Source organism: Macaca mulatta, chromosome 11, assembly GCF_049350105.2.
Source record: "Macaca mulatta isolate MMU2019108-1 chromosome 11, T2T-MMU8v2.0, whole genome shotgun sequence".
In the NCBI taxonomy this organism is placed as follows: Eukaryota; Metazoa; Chordata; class Mammalia; order Primates; family Cercopithecidae; genus Macaca; species Macaca mulatta.
The window spans coordinates 83,193,089-83,212,651 of NC_133416.1; the positions used below are offsets into that span (position 1 = coordinate 83,193,089).

The window sequence follows — 19,563 nt, forward strand, 5'->3', positions numbered from 1 at the left end:
TATTTTACACAGTCATTTGGTTCAGCTGAATATCATTTTTTAAAGCCACATTGAAATCAAAGTGTTTTCCCAGGCTCTTAGAGTGCCCGGGTCAAGAATGCTGACAATCTGCTGTCAGAGAGAGAGGCTGTCCACGTTACCCCCTATCAGCCCTCCCAGTCATCACTTGCATAAGAACCAGCAGGCAATCCGCTGCCTTGTGACAAGCACTGTGACTCCGGGAGGGAGCCAAGTGCTATGAATGAAACCCCGTAAAAGGTCACTTTATATGAGAGGAAATGTTGGCGTCACCCAGAGCACATACACAATTTTGAATTAAAAGCCGGATTGCTGGATGCAGAAGTACATCTACTTATTAGAGATCCCACTCTTTCTTCTCCCCATCCTTTCATTAAAAGTTATTACAAGTTCTGAAATCTTCTCCAAGTTAAATCCTTAAGTAAAAGAAGCACACAAGAAAACATTGTGTGGTTTGAAGTTCTTAATATCTTAGGTAGGTCAAAAACTGTTATTTATGGTTTAATTTGGAGCTATGTGAATTGCATTCACCTAGTTCCCCAGGAGAGCAGCAACAAATGTTATCACCCCATGTATTAGGATCTCACCAGTGCCCGTAGATCCACTACCCTCAACAAACCTTTTTCAGAAAATATTTCTCCCAACACCTTACACAGGCTACAAAAGCTAGGCAGCTACCTCCTCAAGTAACTGTATAAACATTCAAATCACTTCAACATTTTTCAACTCCACAGATAATTTCAGTACCTGAGGGTGACTAGCAACAGGAAACATTCCATGAATATTTTAGGAGTCATAAGATAAAATCAATTCCAAATGGCTTTTTAAAAAGAATATATTCTAATAATCACATTTTAAAATAAGTCTATTTCAAAATATACTTCTGGAGGAGAAGGAGGAAGAAGAGAAAAAAAAAAAAGAAAAAAGAAAATGTGTGTGTCTATATATATGTACCCACACACACATACACATACTCTGCTTTCTGTTGTGAATGTGCCTATTTCCTGAAGTTTCGTTAATCCATGTGGATTCTATTTGAAAAGGCTAAAACGTGATTAACTTTGGGTTTTGTGTTTTTTTTTTTTTTTCCCCGAGACAAGGTCTCACTCTGTTTTCTAGGCTGGAGTGTAGTGGTGCAATCAGAGCTCACTGCGTCCTCAAACTCCTGGACTCAAGCGGTCCTCCTGCCTCAGCCTCCCAGGTAGCTGGGACCATAGGTATGTGCCATCACATCGGACTATGTTTTTTATATTTTGTAGAGAAGGGTTCTCACTTTGTTGCCCAGGCAGGTCTTAAACTCCTGACCTCAAGTGATCCTCCTGCCTCTGTCTCCCAAAGGGCTGATATTACAGGCATGAGCCATTGAGCCTGGCCATGATTCCGTTTTTAAAACTATAGAATTAAACAGTTTACTTTCAATCTCATTTATACCAATTTTCAATCTCATTTCAATCTAATGTTTCTGGGGAAAAGATGTGATGAATCTTTTCATCTAAATGCTGAAAAGACTATAAATGATGTCCGAATGCTTTGAGGGATTATTTGCAAGAATAACACCACCTTGGATTTATGTAAACTGTCTTTCAGGCTTTACAAAGCAGTGGTACAGTATTGAAAGAGCATTAATTAAGAATCATGGAAACTGGAATTGGGTTCTAATCATGTCTTTAACTGCCTGTGTGACCTTGGGTGGCTAACTGACACCTCCTCACTTCATTTTTTTTCACTGTAAAATGGGGAAGAATGGATGCTACATCATCTAAACTTCCAAAATGCCATGATCAACTCTGATTTCAAACTCAGTATTTCTGCAGGTAGGAGACAGATGATTGCCTAACATTTTTTAGAACACAAACTCAAACCAGGGTCCACCAGCTGTTAAGACAGCCATGAAGCTCAGGTCTTCCAGCAGCTACCTGGCGCTACTTACAGGCATCAGGGATTTTGTTTGAACCTCTGGCAATAATTACAATTATTCCGTAGTGAGCCAGCACATCGTGGCAAGGATTACATGCTTTCTCACGCCTGCAAATGCAACCCATATACAAATGCAATCCACCTGAGGAGTCTCCTTTTCTGTTAGAAACTAAAAAAGTAAGTCACTGAATTGTTCTCCCACTGAGACCAGAGTCATCCCCTCCAGCGGTGGTGTTGAAATGTAGCAACAGGAAATTACAAAGGGACCTGGCACTATCACAGACCACTGCTTTGTCATAGGTGTTCGGGCAGGACAGGCCTCACCCTCAAAGCAGGGCGCTCAAAGCTCTAAGGAAGCCACTCTGCCCAGGGCTGCTTCAAACTCTTAGAGATCAGGTTCCGCACCAAAAAACTGACAAGCCCGCCTTCACATGCCATGAAAAGTTACCAGCAAGAAGAGTAAAAACAGTAATTATAATACACACACATACACACACACAGTGTATATATTTGGGAGTTCCTTGGAAGGATCATTAAAGGCAGGTGTTTACCAACTACAGCCAACCAACTGCAGCCAAGCTTTGTAGAAATGAACATTTCTTTAACAACTAAAAACCAAAAAAAAAAAAAAAAAAAAAAGAGAGAGAGAATATGCCTAAAATTGCTACAAGTTTGGCTTCTTTGGCTGTGATTAGTCACAAAGCTGGTCTGCAGTTTTGAGGTCGTGAGTCAGCCCTGACGGGGTAAGCCACACTACTGGTTAGAATTTGCTACGGCAAAGTTCAAAATACTTGCAAAATAAGTCAACTGTATGAACTATCAGCTTCTGGAGAAAGCCAGTTGAGGATAGTAACATAATTAAAACTGAAACTCCCCAAGGGTCATTTCCTGTTTCTTTCTCTCCCATACTTGAATACTCATTTATCAGTTGCTTTGGAAGCACAGGATGTCTGGTCTTAAAAGACGGCAGTATGTGTTTGCTCACTCCATTATAAACGACTTTGGCAGGCCTTAAGAGTATACAACATAACCGCATTGACTACTTTTTCAAGTTTTCATTTCCGGAGCCTAACTAAATATCAAATGCTTCAGGTGAATGGTCTGGCAAAAAGCAAGCCATTCTCACATCGACTGTATCTCCGAAGCAGCTAATTCTGACTCTGTGTCTAGGAGTAACAAAGTGGACCTCTTTATCCCCAGGTCCTTCAAGATAAAATCAGAATCTGAACAATCCTCAAACCAATTGGATTTGCCCACAGCAACAGTCTATCCCATATCATCTAAATTTCCAGTGTTCTGGCCCCCACTGCTGCCATCTTTGATAAACAGACCTACTTTGTAGGCAAGTAAGGCTAGAGCTCTGGAACACTCGCACCATGACATCTGATTATGGCCTTTCTATGTAGCTGGTGAGGGCTTCCCACCAGGTCTTTGAGAGAAAAGCAAGTAAGAATATTTTGCTGAATAGATTCATATGGTCAATGAGTTCATTATTCACGTTTTCCTCCGTCAATAAGTTGACATGATTCCTTCCACTTTACCATAAATATAAATTTGGGTCAAATTCTATAAAAAACTAGAAATTACTTGATACTATTTTTTTAGTTACAGTAACATCCTGTTTCCTTTTCTTTTTAAAATTTTTATTTCTCTTTTTTTGAATGGTTTGCATTTTTTAATAACCCTTTGTCAGAATCTTAAAAAAGAAAATTAGAGATGGAGTTCTTGCTATGCTGCCCACGCTGGTCTTGAACTCCTGGCCTCAAATGATCCTCTTGCCTTGGCCTCCCAAAGTGCTGGGATTACAGTCATGAGCCACCATGCCCAGCCCATCCTATTTCTTAAAACCAGATTATTTTGATTGAAATATACATATGTATATGAACATATAATATCTAATTCCTCTTAAAATGGAATCCAGATAATAATGTTTGCATTTTTCATGATGCTTTACTGTAAGTAAAGTGGCTAAGTGGTGCCTCTGGGACTTGAACTCATGCAGATTTTACTGCCACTTCATAGTATCTTCATAATAGCTTCTCTCAGGCAGGGCTATTATTCCCACTTACAAATGAGCAGACTAAGGCTCATAGAGATTTAATGAGCTGCTAATGTCAGAAGACTAAGAGTCAGAACTAGAATCCCAGTTCATGCTTTTTATTCAATATAATGTATGCATGATGATGTTTATTGCAGCTGTATTGTGAACAGCATAACAACAGAAAATCACCAGATGGCAACAGGCAAATAAGTGAAATAATACACCAACTAAATGGCATATTATGCTGTCATTAACATTATGACTTTAAACAATAATAATAAGGATGATAGTTACCACTTATTGAATGCTTACTTTGTGACAGGAACAGCCACAGTCCTTTATGTGAACTAACTAATTTTGGTTTCACAACTCCATGAGACAGGTACTATCATTTTCTGCATTACACATGCTGAAAACGGAGGCTAAAATAAATTAAATTACTTGCCCAAAGCAACTCAGCTAATAAGAATGAGATTATCTGATTCCAAAGCAGGGTTTCTCAACCTTGGTATGGTTGACATTTTGGGCGGGGTAATTCTTTGTTGTAGGTGGGGCTCTCCTGTGCATAGTAGGATATTTAGCAGCATCCTTGGCCTCTGCTCACCACTTGTGATAACCAAAAATCACTCCAAACGTTGCTAAATGTCTTCTGAGGGACAAAATTGCTCTAGGTTGAGAGCCACTACCCTAAAACCTATGCTTCACCATTATGCTGTTTATTCCCCTCCCGACACCACCAGCCTTCCTCTAGAACCTGGTGGTGGGAACATACATATATTCACATACAGAAACAGACATGGTCATAGACAGGATTCCCTGAGATACAGGTTCTGAGACTCTGAGATTTGATGGCGGGAGGTTGGGGGAGAGCGAGTGTTCCCACCCCAAGGAGTGTTTTTGGGAACCTCACCTGTGAGGAAGCAAGGGAAACAGAATTGAGCAGAGTGAGAGTTGGAATACAATGCACACTGGTTGTGATAGGCCTCTGGCAATTCCACAGGCAGCTCTGCAGCTGGGATGATCCTTTACAGTTGGCCTGACCTTCATCCACTCCCCATAGACCCATCACTGGATGTGGGCTACCCCCAAGGAGGGGGTATGTTCTAGGACAAGGTGGGTCCCCAGGGAAAGGACTTGCTGCGAACATGATAGTCACCAACACTTCCACATATGGTGACTGAATGCCCTCTCTGTCCTGAAGTGGCAACCTGGGCAGAGCACCACAGCTACATATATGACTTTTTTGATAGACTAATTTATAAGTAACTTAAAATACATGAGCATGTGGACCAAGACTGGAAAGTAATAAGCATATGAAAATTGTCATTAAAATGGTAGTGTTTGCAGGCATGGTGGCTGATGCCTGTAATCCTGGGACTTTGGGAGGTTGAGGTGGGAGGATGCTTGAGCCCAGGAGTTCCAGGCTGCAGTGAGCTATGATCACACCACTGAACTCCAGTCTGGGCAATAGAGCAAGATCATGTCTCTAAATAATAATAAAAATTGGCCAGGTGTGGTGGTTCACACTTGTAAAACCAGCATTTTGGGAGGCTGAGGCAGGCGGATCACCTGAGGTCAGGAGATCAAGATCAGCCTGGCCAATATGGTGAAACCCCGTCTCTTCTAAAAATATAAAACTTAGCCAGGCATAGTGGTGCATGCCTGTAATTCCAACTACTCAGGAGGCTGAGGCAGGAGAACAGCTTGAACCCGGGAGGCGGAGGTTGCAGTGAGTCGAGATTGTGCCACTGCATCTCAGAGTCTGGGCTACAGAGAGAAACTCCGTTTCCAAAGAAACAATAATAATAATAATAACAAAATTTTAAATAGTATTTCTATAATGTATTTTTCTCTTTTTTCAAAGTTGAATACAAGGATGTGGTCAACCATACTGTTCTTACCGTTGAAAAAGAAGTGCTGAGGCCAGGCATGGTGGCTCACGCCTGTAATCCCAGCACTTTGGGATGCCAAGGCAGCTGGATCACTTGTGGTCAGGAGTTCAAGACCAGATTGGGCGACATGGTGAAACCCTGTCTCTACTATAAATACAAAAATTAGCCATTGTGGTGGCACACGCCTGTAATCCCAGCTACTCAGGAGGCTGATGTGGGAGAATTGAACCCTGGAGGTGGAGACTGCAGTGAGCCAAGATGGCGCTACTGTACTCCAGCCTGGGCAACAAAGCAAGACTCTGTTTTAAATAAATAAATAAATAAGTGCTGAGATCTCAGAAAATACAATGCCTAGCTTCAGAATACCACATATTATATATTCATATGGCTATAATGATTCCCCACCTGTTTATCTGCCCTAATGCAAGGAGCTTCCTTTCACAGTGATGCCAGGCACTGCTCTAAGTACTTTTATGTATCCTAACTTATTAAATCTCCTCAACCACCCTAAAATAAGCACCTTTATAAACTTCATTTTACAGAAAAGGAAATTGAGTTTCCAAGAGTTTAAGTAATTCAAGATCTACACAGCTAATAATTGTGAAACTGGGACTTGAACCAGTGTACTATGACTCTCAAATCCTGGCTCTTACCAATCCTGGGCTACCACCTACTATATATATTTATTTTGCACAGTGTCCCTGAAGTCCCCTTAGCATGACAGTAATTTCTCTTCTCACATTTTTTCTTTAAAAATACAAACAATAAAACTAGAGTAGTAAAGCTGTCAGTGCAAGACTATGCTAAGGGATTAAAAAAAAAAAAAGACTTCAAGTTTCCTACTTTAAAGTCTTTTGAGATTTAAAGGCCTTTAGATGCCAGTGGAGATTGTAAGAATAAAGTTATGCTGTTTTTCTTTAAAGAATCAAGTCCTTCTGCTTTCAACACAAAATAGGAAGGTTTATGAATACCTGTTTGAAGGATGACTCAGAGACAAAGCTTTACCCTCCCAAGAGACATAAGAGAACTAGACTACCTCTGGGACTCAAGAGGGAATTGCTGTTGAGCTGATTCACTAGGGACTGTTTCTGGTCCTCTGGGAAACTATGGAAAATTCCACTAAGGTTCATTAGCATTCTGAAAGCTAATTTTTTCACCAACAGACCTGAGAGAATTTTCATATTCCAAATTCCCAGTGAATTTTTTAAAAATTGAATTCCCAACCTCAAAAATTGTCTTTTTTTCCCCCCAGAATGCCCAAGCAATTCAGAATCTCTGTTTCACAGGAACACACAGTGCATGTGCCAGTTGAATAAGGCCTTCAAAAGGTCCACAGGTCGGTTGTCTCAATAGATACTTTATTTGAAATGGAATGCATTTTGAAAATATGAAAAATAAATCACATCTCCCCAAAATCATCTAAGAGACATATTTACACAAGTTCTGACCATGCTAAAAAATTCACGAATGTGATGGTGTATAAAGCATCTGGTACATGATGACACTTGCTTTCCAGAAGCTGGCGTTTGTATACTATAAAACGTTAAGAAGAAGGCTGACCTCAGAATGTGACACAAAATAGTTTTATGTTTCTTCTCAATATACAGTGACCTGGAAGGACTACCTATTGTTAAAACCTGCTTCCCCACTGCTCAGCCTGCCATCGGCTGACCAGCTGCAGAGCAGTGGAGAGTAGGTCTCACCAGCTTTTGTGCAGATGCTTCTAACCCAAAGTCCTTCTGCTTCCTTCATTGGACAATATTGCCCTTTCTAAGAAAACCCTGTTAGATCCTGTACTCCATTTAGCAAATGCCCTGCCAGCAAACTCACAGATCACTTTTTTACCCAATCTTAGGTAAATCTGGATTATCTGCCCAACCATGCAAGTCAAAAAGCCACCCTTGAAAACTGTGTCAAGAATTGAGGAAACAGGTCTTAAGAACCTATCCAACACGTAATTCCATAACTAACACATCTTATGTTGTTTTAGGCAAATAGGTGTATCTCTTGAATCACTGATGGATTCAATACCAAGATCTATAATTTTCACATTTAAAATTTATTCTGTTGAGGACATTTTATTGCTAAAGCAAAAGCCAATTAGTTTGACACACAAAAAAAGAAAACAAATGCTCACAGTCCTATCTTCATAGGATTCTGTGCTATAAAACTGCTCCAGGTTCAAGTCTTAGACCACTCTTCTAAGCCTGCTACTGAATATAATATTAACACAGGAGCCAAGCTAACACCAGATGACTTTTCCCCTAGGGACAGAAAACAAGGGATGTGTTTGAACTCATACACTTGCAGCAAACTTTACTGTCAGATTTAAAATTAGGGCTTTCTCTTACAGAACTTCTTTAAGAGAAATACAGAGTATTTGGTATATGAGAGAAAAAAATAGTTAAAACAAGACTTTCAACTTAATCCAGACTTCCTAACAGTGTTTACATGTGAAGGAAACTCCTTTAAGTAATGTGTGTTTTTTATTTTTACCATCATTGGAGACAAAAACACAAAACCAAAAACATCTGAAGTGAAATTATAAAGATAGTTTGATTTCTACATGATTAGAGAATCCCAATGAGGAAAATGTTCATTTTAAAAGGGCCCCTTATAGACGTTTACTCTCTGACGTCAGCACTCCCCATAGAGCATACACAGATCTAAATGGATTTCCACTCAGAAAGTCTGTTTAAGAAATTTCGTCATGATGTTTAGCCTGTCCCAGAATTCATTGTTCTCAGGGAATGACATGAGAGCAAATAAAAGGAACACTCAGCGAGGCAAGAGACAGCATCTCCCAGATGCTGGGGAGTTACACATTTTGTCCTTCCTTCCTTCGTCCCAACAGACAGTTATTGAGCTCACTGTGTATGAGGCTTGGTGCCAACACAAGTTCAAGGATAAAAAGTTCAGTTTCCAGATGCAACATTACTCCTAATTTTCCAACTTTTTACATTTTATGTTTATTTAAGGAGTGGGTCTTCTATTGGATCTGCCCTTTCGGTCATCTTTTCTTTGGGTTGAAAAATGCATTTTTTACCTTTTTCCATGAAGTTGATTTGTCAGGCTTCAAAATACCTTAGGTGGTTTGTATCATTTTCTTACAGGTAGATAGAGCCACTGAGACATTAAATGATGTACATTTATATTTTGTTTTGGTTAGACTTATTGAGCGTGTTTGCTTTTTTGCTCTGGAAAAATTATTAATAATAATTTCAAAGGTGTCAAAACAATAAAAGCCATTCTACTTCTCTCTGATTTCTTAGATTTCACATTAAATGTTAAGAGGGGTTCAGAATAGAAAGTGATAAAGGTCAACATAAATATCACAAAAGACTAAGGAACAAGGGCTATGGAAACTCAAGAAACCGTTATTCTGGGGCCGGGCATGGTGGCTCATGCCTGTAATCCTAGCACTTTGGGAGGCCAAGGCAGGTGGATCACCTGAGGTCAGGAGTTCGAGACCAGCCTGACCAATATGGTGAAGCCCCGTCTCTACTAAAAATACAAAAATTAGCCGGACATAGTGGCATACGCCTGTAGTCCCAGCTACTCAGAAGGCTGAGACAGGAGAATTGCTTGAACCCAGGAGGCAGAGGTTGCAGTGAGCCGAGATCATGTCACCGCACTCTAGCCTGCACAACAGAGTGAGACTCCATCTCAAAAAAAAAAAAAAAAAGAAAAGAAAAGAAACCATGATTCTCGTGGCCCTATTAAGAACCATGGCCACCATGGGGGGAAAAAAAGGAAATCCAGCCACCAAGAGGGAGCCTGGGCATATTTTTTTAAGCAATGAAATTACCTAGCCCCATATGTAAGCTAACAACATACAAATGCCTTTTTTAAAACCTACACCAATCTTAATTTGTAAAGTATTTGGTATGGATTTTTTAATTTTTAGTACAAGAATTTAAAAGAAAAATCCTCCATTGGGAAAAAAATTGTGGTTCATTTGGAGTTATCATGATTTGCATGCATTAAAAGTATAGTACTATGAGGCACTCCTCAAAAAGTACAGCCGTACTTGTAAGGAAGCTGAACCAAACTTGATTTAAGAAATCTTTAGATCCGGCTCTCATTTCATATACATATATACACACATATACATACATACATATTCATATATGTACATATATGTGTACATACATGTTCTCATATATGTATATGTACATGCATATTCATATATGTATATACATATATACATATGAAATGAGTTTTTAAATGTTGGCAGCATATTTTCACAACTGCAACCTAAATAACCACTGGAAGTGGGGGTCCACTTAAGTTTTGTTTGCCATTTGCTTAATAGGGGAAAACTATTTAATTTTCCCTGCAACTTTTTGGATAAGAGTTATGATCTCAAAATGTCATTTAACTATTGCACTAAAAAGTACTTTGACCTTGGAACTCCTTTCTAGATGGAAGGAGAATAAAGACATCTGTAGCATGTAATTCTATTTTTATTTCTTGACTACATAACCTAGCAGTGGTCTGATACTGACCGTTTCAATTTAAATGCTGGAAAAATACTGACCAAGACTTTCTGTGAAAAAGATAATGGAAAACAGAAACCAGTTAGTAAAGCCATGCAGATAGGAAGTGATTTTCAGCCCCAAGAGGACTTTGTATCATCTATGGCTCCATTTAAACTTAAGTAGCATCTGCCCTGGTGGATTTTGAACATCCTTTTGATTTAACACAGAAGAAGGTTTGTTCTACCTTTAAAAGCACATCCTCTTTTTTCCCCCCACAGACTCCTCAACAAGTGGCTTCTAAGACAAGACTGGGGTTGTTTTCTTACTGAAAATCCTGTGTTTATCCAGTCTTTTCCTTTTCAATTTCTGATTTAGCTAACCTAACAACAAAACAGAATCCTCAGATTTCTCACAGAGCAATGAAAAGCAAAACAGTTGGTTTCTCTGATCAACATCATTTTCAGTATGAAAACAAAAAGTTATGACGCCTAGACCTTTGAAATATTTACAAATTGTACTTTAAACAACGAGATTTTTCAGTGTGCTTCTAAAACAAAGTAAAGGGATCAGAAAATGTGGTTCAAGTGTGCAAAGCTCTCGGAGAAAGGTCCTGCAGCCTGGACAGGAGCACAAATATTCTCTTATACAAGTTAAATATACTATTTTCCTCCACAACATTTTTGAAATGAAACAGCAAATGCATTTATACTCATAAATCAATCAAAAGACCTCTTCTCCTTGTTAAGCCCTTTACACACAGATGATAAGAGGTTTTCCTACAGTAGATGTGGCCCTACCACATATTCAAGATACAATCATCCTACCATCATCAGTTAGGTTATGTTTTAAATATTTTGAAATCAGGTATCCCTACTACTGATTTCCTTTTAGAAACTATCTTGAGCATTAGATATTCATAATTACACCATTTTGAACTTTTAGCTTTTTTAAACTTCTAGACAAACTATATGTCTAAGCAAAAACAAAAACAAAAATCCTCAAAAATAGTAGTATCGGAGTTTTAATTTCAATCACTTGGCATAACAATGAAAGTGTCATACCTTCTGAAAGTACTCCAGGAATAATGACTAGATTCTTAATGTTTTCCCCTCCACCGCCCTTTTTTATTTTCCAAGACTAGGACTTACTATGGAATAGGTTTTTGAAAATAAAGTTTCCTTTTTGGAAAATGGCCTACATTCAGAAATGTCTTAGAACAAGCATTTAAAAAAAAAAACTAATAAATAATCATAAATCAAAATACATTAGAATAAAATTACAGTACATCATCGCTCCTAGAAAATTCACCATACTAGACGATCCTTTCAAAGGTTCATAAATAAAAGTCTTCTTGAGTCGAAATCGTTTCCTGCATCGTGATGAAAAGTATGCAGAAAACTAAGACGAATCACAAGTTTTCAGTAGGGTGATGTCCAAACTACTTGATCTGGTGCGGCGCGGAGAGACTGTTTTGCTTTTGATCCAAGTGAAGACAATAGAAATGTGCTCGTCCCACTTCCTCAAGTCCTCAAAACCTGGAAAGAAATGACACCGAGTGAAGTAGGTGGCTAGGAACCCACCCAGACCAGTTCTGTTCGGGCCAGTTCGGCTGACAAAGCGGGCTCAGAAAGGCACCGCGGTGTTTCCCTCAAGTGCCCAAACACACAGTCAAGTGTGGCTGGGGGGCGCACCACCGGACAGGGACGGTCATGATAGGCGCGGGCGCGGTCTGCGAGGCCCCCTGCCTGGCCCGGGCCTCCCCAGCCTTCCCTCTCTGCCCAGGGCCTCCTGGCTCCAGTTTGTTTCTCTTCCTTCCATCGCCCCAGAAACTCGGAATGAGTTCTGATTTCTCCATACGGGAGCCGAACCTGTGAGCGAGCTTCCTACTCCTCCCAACACACTCCTGAGACCCACTCCTCTGGAGCGCGAGGGCCGGGACCTTACCTTGTCTGGCCCGGGAGCTGCCCCCTTCAGGCAGAGTTGGAGGTGCTGCGGAGAAGCCGGTGTCCGTGCGGCTGCGAGTGCGGCTGTGGGTGCGGGTGTGGTATTTGGTGCGGGTGCGGGTGCGGGTGCGGGTGAGGGTGTGGGTGCGAGTGCGGATGAGAGTGTGGATGTGGATGTGGATGTGGATGCGGATACGGGTGGAGCTGCTGGGGCTGAGGCTTGGGTTGGGGCTGAGGCTGGGGTTGTGACTGGGGCTGGGGTTGCGGCTGAGGCTGAGGCTGAGGCTGGGGTTGGGGTTGGGGTTGGGGCTGGAGCTGCGGCTGCGGCTGCGGCTGCGGCTGCGAGGGGGGCTGCTGCTGGACCAGGTGCTGCTGCTTCTGCCGCGTGGACTTGACCGCCAGGATGGCCTGACGATTCTTGTACTGCACCATCTGCAGCGTGATCTCGGCGTTCCAGCCCTGGTCTTGCGGGCACCGAAAGTCGATTTCCTTGCCCTCTGCCATCACCACAGTGAAGTACATGTACTTGCCCTTGCGCTCTACACAGTCCACGGTCTTCATGTTGGAGAAGTGCAGTTCCTTGAGCTTGACCGGCGGCTCGAGGCTGGCGACAGCGGGGCCACTGGGTAGGGACGGCTCGGCCGGCCCCTGCCCGGGCTGTTGTTGCTGCTGCTGCTGCTGCTGCTGCTGCTGTTGCTGCTGCTGGTGTTGCAGCTGCTTGGGGGGGATGAGCAGCAGCCCCTCCTCGGTGAGGATGCAGCACTTTTTCTTCCAGAGCTGCAACAACCCGTCGCTGCGCTTCTCCAGCACGCCCTCCTTCAGCGCTTTGCAGCCGCTGCTCTCCAGCATCCTCCCAGCATAAGAGGTGCCGCCGCTTGGCTCGGCCTCTCCGTTTCCAGCCACGCGGGCCGGGGGCAGCAGCAGCAGCCGCGCGCCGTCCTCGCCCCAGCGGCTCCCACGGCCGCCTGCCCGGAGCGCGCAGAGGAGGCTAACACGCAGGAGGCAGAGCGGCGGCGGCGGCTGTGGGTCCCGGCAGAGGGACAGCCGCGTCCTGATGCGCCACAAGGTCCCGGAGCCGCGAGCTGCCGGGCCTCTGCCGTCCTCTTGCGAGCGCTCACTGAAGGGCACTGGCCGGGCCCCCTCGCGGCGCTTTTGAATGGGCCATCTTCCCCACCCCCGAGTGACACCCAGCGGAAAAGGCGGCTCCTGGCGCCCGCACCACTGGGGAAAGCCCAGCTCCGAAAGGCGCTCGGCAGCGGGCGCACGCCTCATTAACTTGGGGCCTTTCCAAAGCCGGCTGCGTCCACGCCCCCCGCGTCCCTCGCTCCGCCTCTCGCCGCCCACTTGCTTCCGCGCTTGTTCCCCTGGAAGGCGACCCGGACCCGAGCCCCGGAAACTCCTCTCCTCCACCCAGGGCGATCGCCCAAGGAGTCCTGGCTGCCTGACGACTAATGCCGACGCTCACAGGGCTCTGCGAAGCCATCCCCCGCGTCCCGCCTCTCCCCGGCCCGCGGGGCTTTCTGCTAACAGCCTCAGAAAGTGAGGACTGGGGCGCGGAGGCGGGGGCAGCCTCCAGGCTGTGCTCTCTCTCCGTTCTTGGGAATTAGCCCTGGGGATTCGCGCTTGGCTCCGAGAGCCGGCAGAACCAGCGTCGTAGCCTGGGTGAGCCGGGAGGCCGGGGCCGAGGCTCGCGAGTCCCGCGAGTGTGCCTCCCCCGGACGCCTAGGTAAACAAGTGAGCGCACAGAGGCCGAGAGGACATCGTGTCTTCCCAGGCATATTCGCTCACGGTCACTAATTAGCTCTTCTTGGAAAGAGGGCGACTGTTAAAGCAATGGTGCGACCGTCGGGTTTGCCACGGGTGGAGAAAGGCGGACCCACGTCAGGTCGCATTTCGCCTGCCTTTTCTCTACCCCGACCGGAGGCGCTAACCCGTCTTCCGCTTTCTTCTTGACCCGTCCTTACGGTGTTCATCGTCTCTTAAACAGTAACTCTCTACAAACCGGGGTAATATCCGGTACTGAGATCCCACACTGCAAGGCACAGTTCTAAACGCCTGGTCGACCTCGCGGGTCCCTCTTTCCAAGCGCCTAGCCAGATGTTGGTTTTGGAATCTCATTTATCTGTGACCTGGGGAATGCAATACCCCCAGCTCCCTCCTAGTCCTTACATTTAAACAATGCCTATAGAAGTCGCTTCCTGGGAATTAAAGCATAACGGAGACCTAGCCTCCCGGTAGGGAAATTCATCCGTTTAGTAAACAGCCCCAACTATGTGCGGACCCTTACGAAGACTTAAACCAGGGCTGGACAAGTCAGAGTGGGCCAAGGTAAGAGGAAGGGCTGCTACTGTGCCCACATTGGAACAGATAGATTAGCTCATCTGCTAGTTGTGTGGCAAGAGCAAAGAATTCAAGAGGGGAAGAGAAAGTGAGAGGAGCTTAGACAGCTAAGCAAGAGTCGAATCCTTTGTGTGTCATGGTAAGAAATTCGAACTTAATACCAACCTAATCAGAAGAAAGGATAACTTTTATACACGAGGGCGTCCTGAATCTTCATCTAAGAAACATGGTCTGATCAAACGGGACAATCCAGCCAGCAATCCTGAATCCCACTAAATTATGCTTGGCCAGCTTTCTAACCTTCACATTGTTAACTGATTAGCCATCTTTCCAGGAGAAAGGCAATTATTAAAATTATGTGGATTTCTAGTAAAATTATGTCTCAAAGATTTACAATTATGTATACCAATAACAAAAAAACTACAAACATGCTTTCTGCCCCCTGCCTTTGTAGGACAAGTGAGCATTCCAGAGAATTTCTACATGACCAGCTGTTCATTCTTTTAAGAGGATGACATTCTTCAGCTCATCTGGAAAGGATACTTCCTTTAAGTCTGTTATTCACGGTCTCCAAGGGCAGGTGTAGTTGGAAAAGACATTTCATATGGAAAAACAAACTTGATAGGGTAAAAAAAAATGAGATGTAATCTGGAGGCCCAAATCATTTTCTAAGGAGAAACCCAAATGTATTTGGTGTTATCTAACCTTCTGCAGCTTATCAGTCTGAAACAAATGCGTTCTAGTCTTATTTGAAAATGTCTGAACAGCCACCACAATTTTCAAAATCACCCATTTAATTATAACTGGAGACTTTAAAGCCCAGAATTTCCAGTTACGTATTTCACAATGCTTTAGTAATTTTGTGAGCAGCTCAGTGGTTAAGTCTACAACGTCTGACTATGGGGCATTATTGAAAATAACAATAGTGTAAGGATCCAGTAGTGTAAGGATTGGTGACAGCTGTGCTCTTGTTATTTTAACAGTCATCACCAACAGTTGGTGACTTAACAAATTAAGAGCATAGTTGCCATATGCTAATATTTGGCAAATATGTCAAAATGGCCATATTTGCCAATTTTTTAAGACAATAAATTCACAGAAAATGCATTACAGAACTTAAAAAAATAAAAAAGCTTTGGGCCAGGCATGGTGGCACATACCTGTAATACACACTCTAGGAGGCTGAGGCAAGAGGATCCCTTGAGCCCAGGAGTTTGAAACCAACCTGGGCTACATGGCAAGGCCTCCCTCTGCAAAAGTAAACAAAAATTAGCCAGGTGTGGTGGCATGCGCCTGTAGTCCCAACTACTTGGGAGGCTGAGGTGGAGGACTGTTTGAGCCCAGAAGTTCAAGGTTGCAGGAACTAGGATCGCACCACTATAACAAGCCTGGGCGACAGCAAGACCCTGTTTAAAAAAAAAAAAAAAAATTCAGCTGTATATGCAATGAAAACCTACAAGTCACTTAAAAGTTACTAAAGTTTAGAAAACTAGCCAACAAAATCATTGCTTTGGTAAACAAATTCGAAATGGCTAATTCAAAGTACATTTTACAGTTGGCAATATCAAGTTGTCTATCAGCAACATTGGACAGTTCATTTTCTTCTCTTGGATAAAGTTTATCACTTGGCTTCAAGGACATCACTCAGTTTTCCTTTACATCTCTGGTATCTCCTCTACGAGGTTCTTTCTCTTCTCTCCAACCTTTTAATGTTGGGATGCCCCAAGTCTTAGTCTTTGGCTCTCTTCTTTATCTACACTCATTCCCTTGTTGATATCCAGTCTCATCACTTTTAATAACATTCATATGCCAGAGTCCCAAATTTATACCCCCAACTTATATCCAACTGCTTACTGCTGAAGAATAAACCACTGAAGTTAAAAAATAATAGACATACCAGGCAAGGGAACACTTACTAGTAAAGCCATTTACTGAGTAGTTCACTAGAGGCTTAAGTCTGAGGGGATTTTAGGTCATAGGAAAAAAAACAAAACAAAACTGAAAAACAACACTCCGGATAGGTCAGAGTCGTCTATAATTCATACACAGTAAGTTATAACAAATTCCTACATGGAACTGCTCCAGTTTATAGGTTAGAATTAACTACAGTGAAAAACAGCCCTCGGTTTTTATATATTCTAGGCCAGTGAGTGCTACTATAAGTTGAAAATTCTCCATTTACACTTCTCTACAGTACTGCCTGTGTAATCTAAGATAAAACATGTGAATGAGCTCCCAAACTATCTTCCTCACCCTAACCTATTCTATCTGCAGCCCCCTTTCTCAGTTGACAGCAATCCTCTGTACAGATGCTCAAACTAAAAACCCTAAATCAGTACTGCCCTTACACCAGGCCAGGAAAGGCCCTTACCAAGGCCCTGAGCTTTAGGATTGAGCGCTTTAGAGTCAAAATGACATGTCATCTAAAGGGCATACTCATTCTGCACTACACTCTAGGTACTCAGGACCCCAAATACCCTGCCCAGAATAGCCCCGGCTGTTCCAGGAAATGCATTACATCATCATTGCATGCACTGATGTGTTAGGGGGATGGCACGGTTTGAATATACTTGTTATGGCATCCAAGTAAATATGCAGGAGGCCCCTTGCCATACAGTTCAGAGCCGGAGTGGGAAGAAAAGTAAGGTGGGACATGGGCTGAGGGTCAGCTCTGTCCCCAAGTTATGTTCTGGCATAAATAAAACCTGGCTTCCCAGTTCTAATGAAAGTTTGTCAAGACAGGCACATTGGGCATATTTTCATTAAACAGAACTTTTAAATATTTAAACATATGGTATCTCCATCGTACTCTTGCCCCAGGCCTTCAAGGGCATAGAAGCATGCCTGCCTTCTGATTTTTTTCTTTCCCAATATTTAATCTACACATTTAGGCAGGAAATCCCATTGGTTATGCCTTCAACTACATCTGGATTCTGTCTACTTCCTTAATTACCACCCTGATCCAAATCATCATCATATCCCCCCGCTGGATTACTACAATGGCCTCCTAACTTGTCTCCCTGATTCTATCCTTATTATCTATTTTCAGCATAGCACCCAGGGTCATCACTTTCTTCAAGTCTTGGCTCAGCAGGCCTATCCTGATCACTCTCAAATGGTAGCCACCCAATTCCCCTTAATTTTTCCCATAGCATATATTCTAACATGCTACTCAATAATTTATTGTACCTATTGCTTATTTCTGTTCCCCTTCCTACTAGAATAGTACGCAAGCTATTCAAGAGGGCAAGGACCATTATTTCTGATGTGTCCCAATCACCTAGAAAAAGTACTGATACAAAGTAGATGCTCAACATAGGTAGAAATCTTGACTTGAGTCAGAAGTCCATACCCATCATTAAAAGAATATCAATTTTTTCAAATGCTTCTGACAGATTTTTCATGATGCATCCTAAAATTTGAAATGTAAGGACTTGAAATGTGCCCTACAAATATATCTCTGCTATAATTTTTAAATGGATAACTACATGCTAGGCCTCTCTGAATCTTAAATGCTTTCATAGTCCAGACATCATATAAAATAAATCCCACAAATCTTTTCCCAAGCAACATGCAATTTAATATTGTGAGAGGTGTTTATATAAACTAGCATCCTACTGTTTTCTAGTAAGAGTATTTAGAAGCACGAGAAACACAGTAATGGAACTGAGTTGGTAAGTTTCTTACTTGGCAGTTACATAGTCAAACACTTGATTAAAAGTCCATTAATCAATACTAGCTTAAAGACATGTAACAGAACTTGGAAAGTTATGAAGTGTTTAATTCATAATGATTACAAAATTCTGATATGTAAACTAATTTGCAATATACAGTAGAAACTCCTGACAATGATCATTATTAAAGATTTGGATAGTCCAAAAGTCATCTTTCAAAAAATAGTTAAAACCCAGTAAATTATGAACATGTCACATTGCCCTCATCAGTGTATAAAAGATAACCAAGGCTGGGCGTAGTGGCTCACGCCTGCAATCCCAGCACTTCAGGAGGCTGAGGCAGGCAGATTGCCTGAGGTCAGATGTTCGAGACAAGTCTGGCCAACATAGTGAAACCCCGTCTCTGCTAAAAACGCAAAAAAATGCGCCCGTAATCCCAGCTACTCGGGAGGCTGAGGCAAGGGAATTGCTTGAATCAGGGAGGTGAAGGTTACAGTGAGCCAAGATAGTGCCACTGCACTCCAGCCTGGGCAACAGAGTGAGACTCTGTCTCAAAATAAATAATCAAATAGTCCCACATTCAGAGTGCAGTTTAGACTTCTTGGCCTTATTTAATCTTTGAAGTACTATTCAGAAGAAATATTCTAGATTCTGGTTTTCAGAAGTCCTTGAGTTGAAAAGGTTAAACATTAACACGGAACTATCCAGACTTCTTAGGTGGGTGTCCAGAGCTGCCTTCCTTTTCGCCTTACTAGTTGATGAACGGATGCCTCCTAGTGATCAATCTGTGTAACAGCTTAAAGTGCTTTATAAGAGTGCTTTGTGCTGTTTTTTTTAACCGTAGTACAACCTCCTTGTGGATCCAAGCACCGTCCATCAGCTGTCTCCATCCTTTCTGTTCTACCAGCAGCCTAATTCAGTTCTCATTTCTCATCTAAGTTTTTGGGTGGCCCAACCACCTGATCCATACTCTCATACACATGGTCTTCAGTTTTACTCCTAAAATATGACAGAAAACTTCTATTCACCTCCCATTGTATATAACATTCCAATTCCTTACCCTTGCATGGCAAGTCCTCCACAGAATGGGTCCTGCTTGCCTTATTTCGACTCTCTTTCGGCTCAACCTTGAGTGAGTGCCATGCATATATCTACTTGTCCTCACTGCCTCCAATTTGCTTTCCCAAATCCTCTGTAAGCTTTCATTCTTCAAAGCCCAGTTCAACTCCTACCTCTTAGATTTCTTCTGGCTGAGTT

At 42.6% G+C, this 19,563-nt stretch overlaps 1 protein-coding gene across 1 annotated transcript; it reads right to left on the reverse strand.

The window, feature by feature from the left end:
- Window positions 1–7,205: 7,205 nt before the first annotated feature.
- On the reverse strand, window positions 7,206–16,055 carry PHLDA1 (pleckstrin homology like domain family A member 1). The gene is made up of 2 exons (XM_015152337.3): window positions 12,294–16,055; window positions 7,206–11,884 (listed from the first exon to the last, which is right to left on the reverse strand). The coding sequence occupies exon 1, from the start codon at window positions 13,562–13,564 to the stop codon at window positions 12,320–12,322; it is 1,245 nt and encodes a 414-aa protein (XP_015007823.3). The 5' UTR covers window positions 13,565–16,055; the 3' UTR covers window positions 7,206–11,884; window positions 12,294–12,319.
- Between the last annotated feature and the right edge of the window lie 3,508 nt (window positions 16,056–19,563).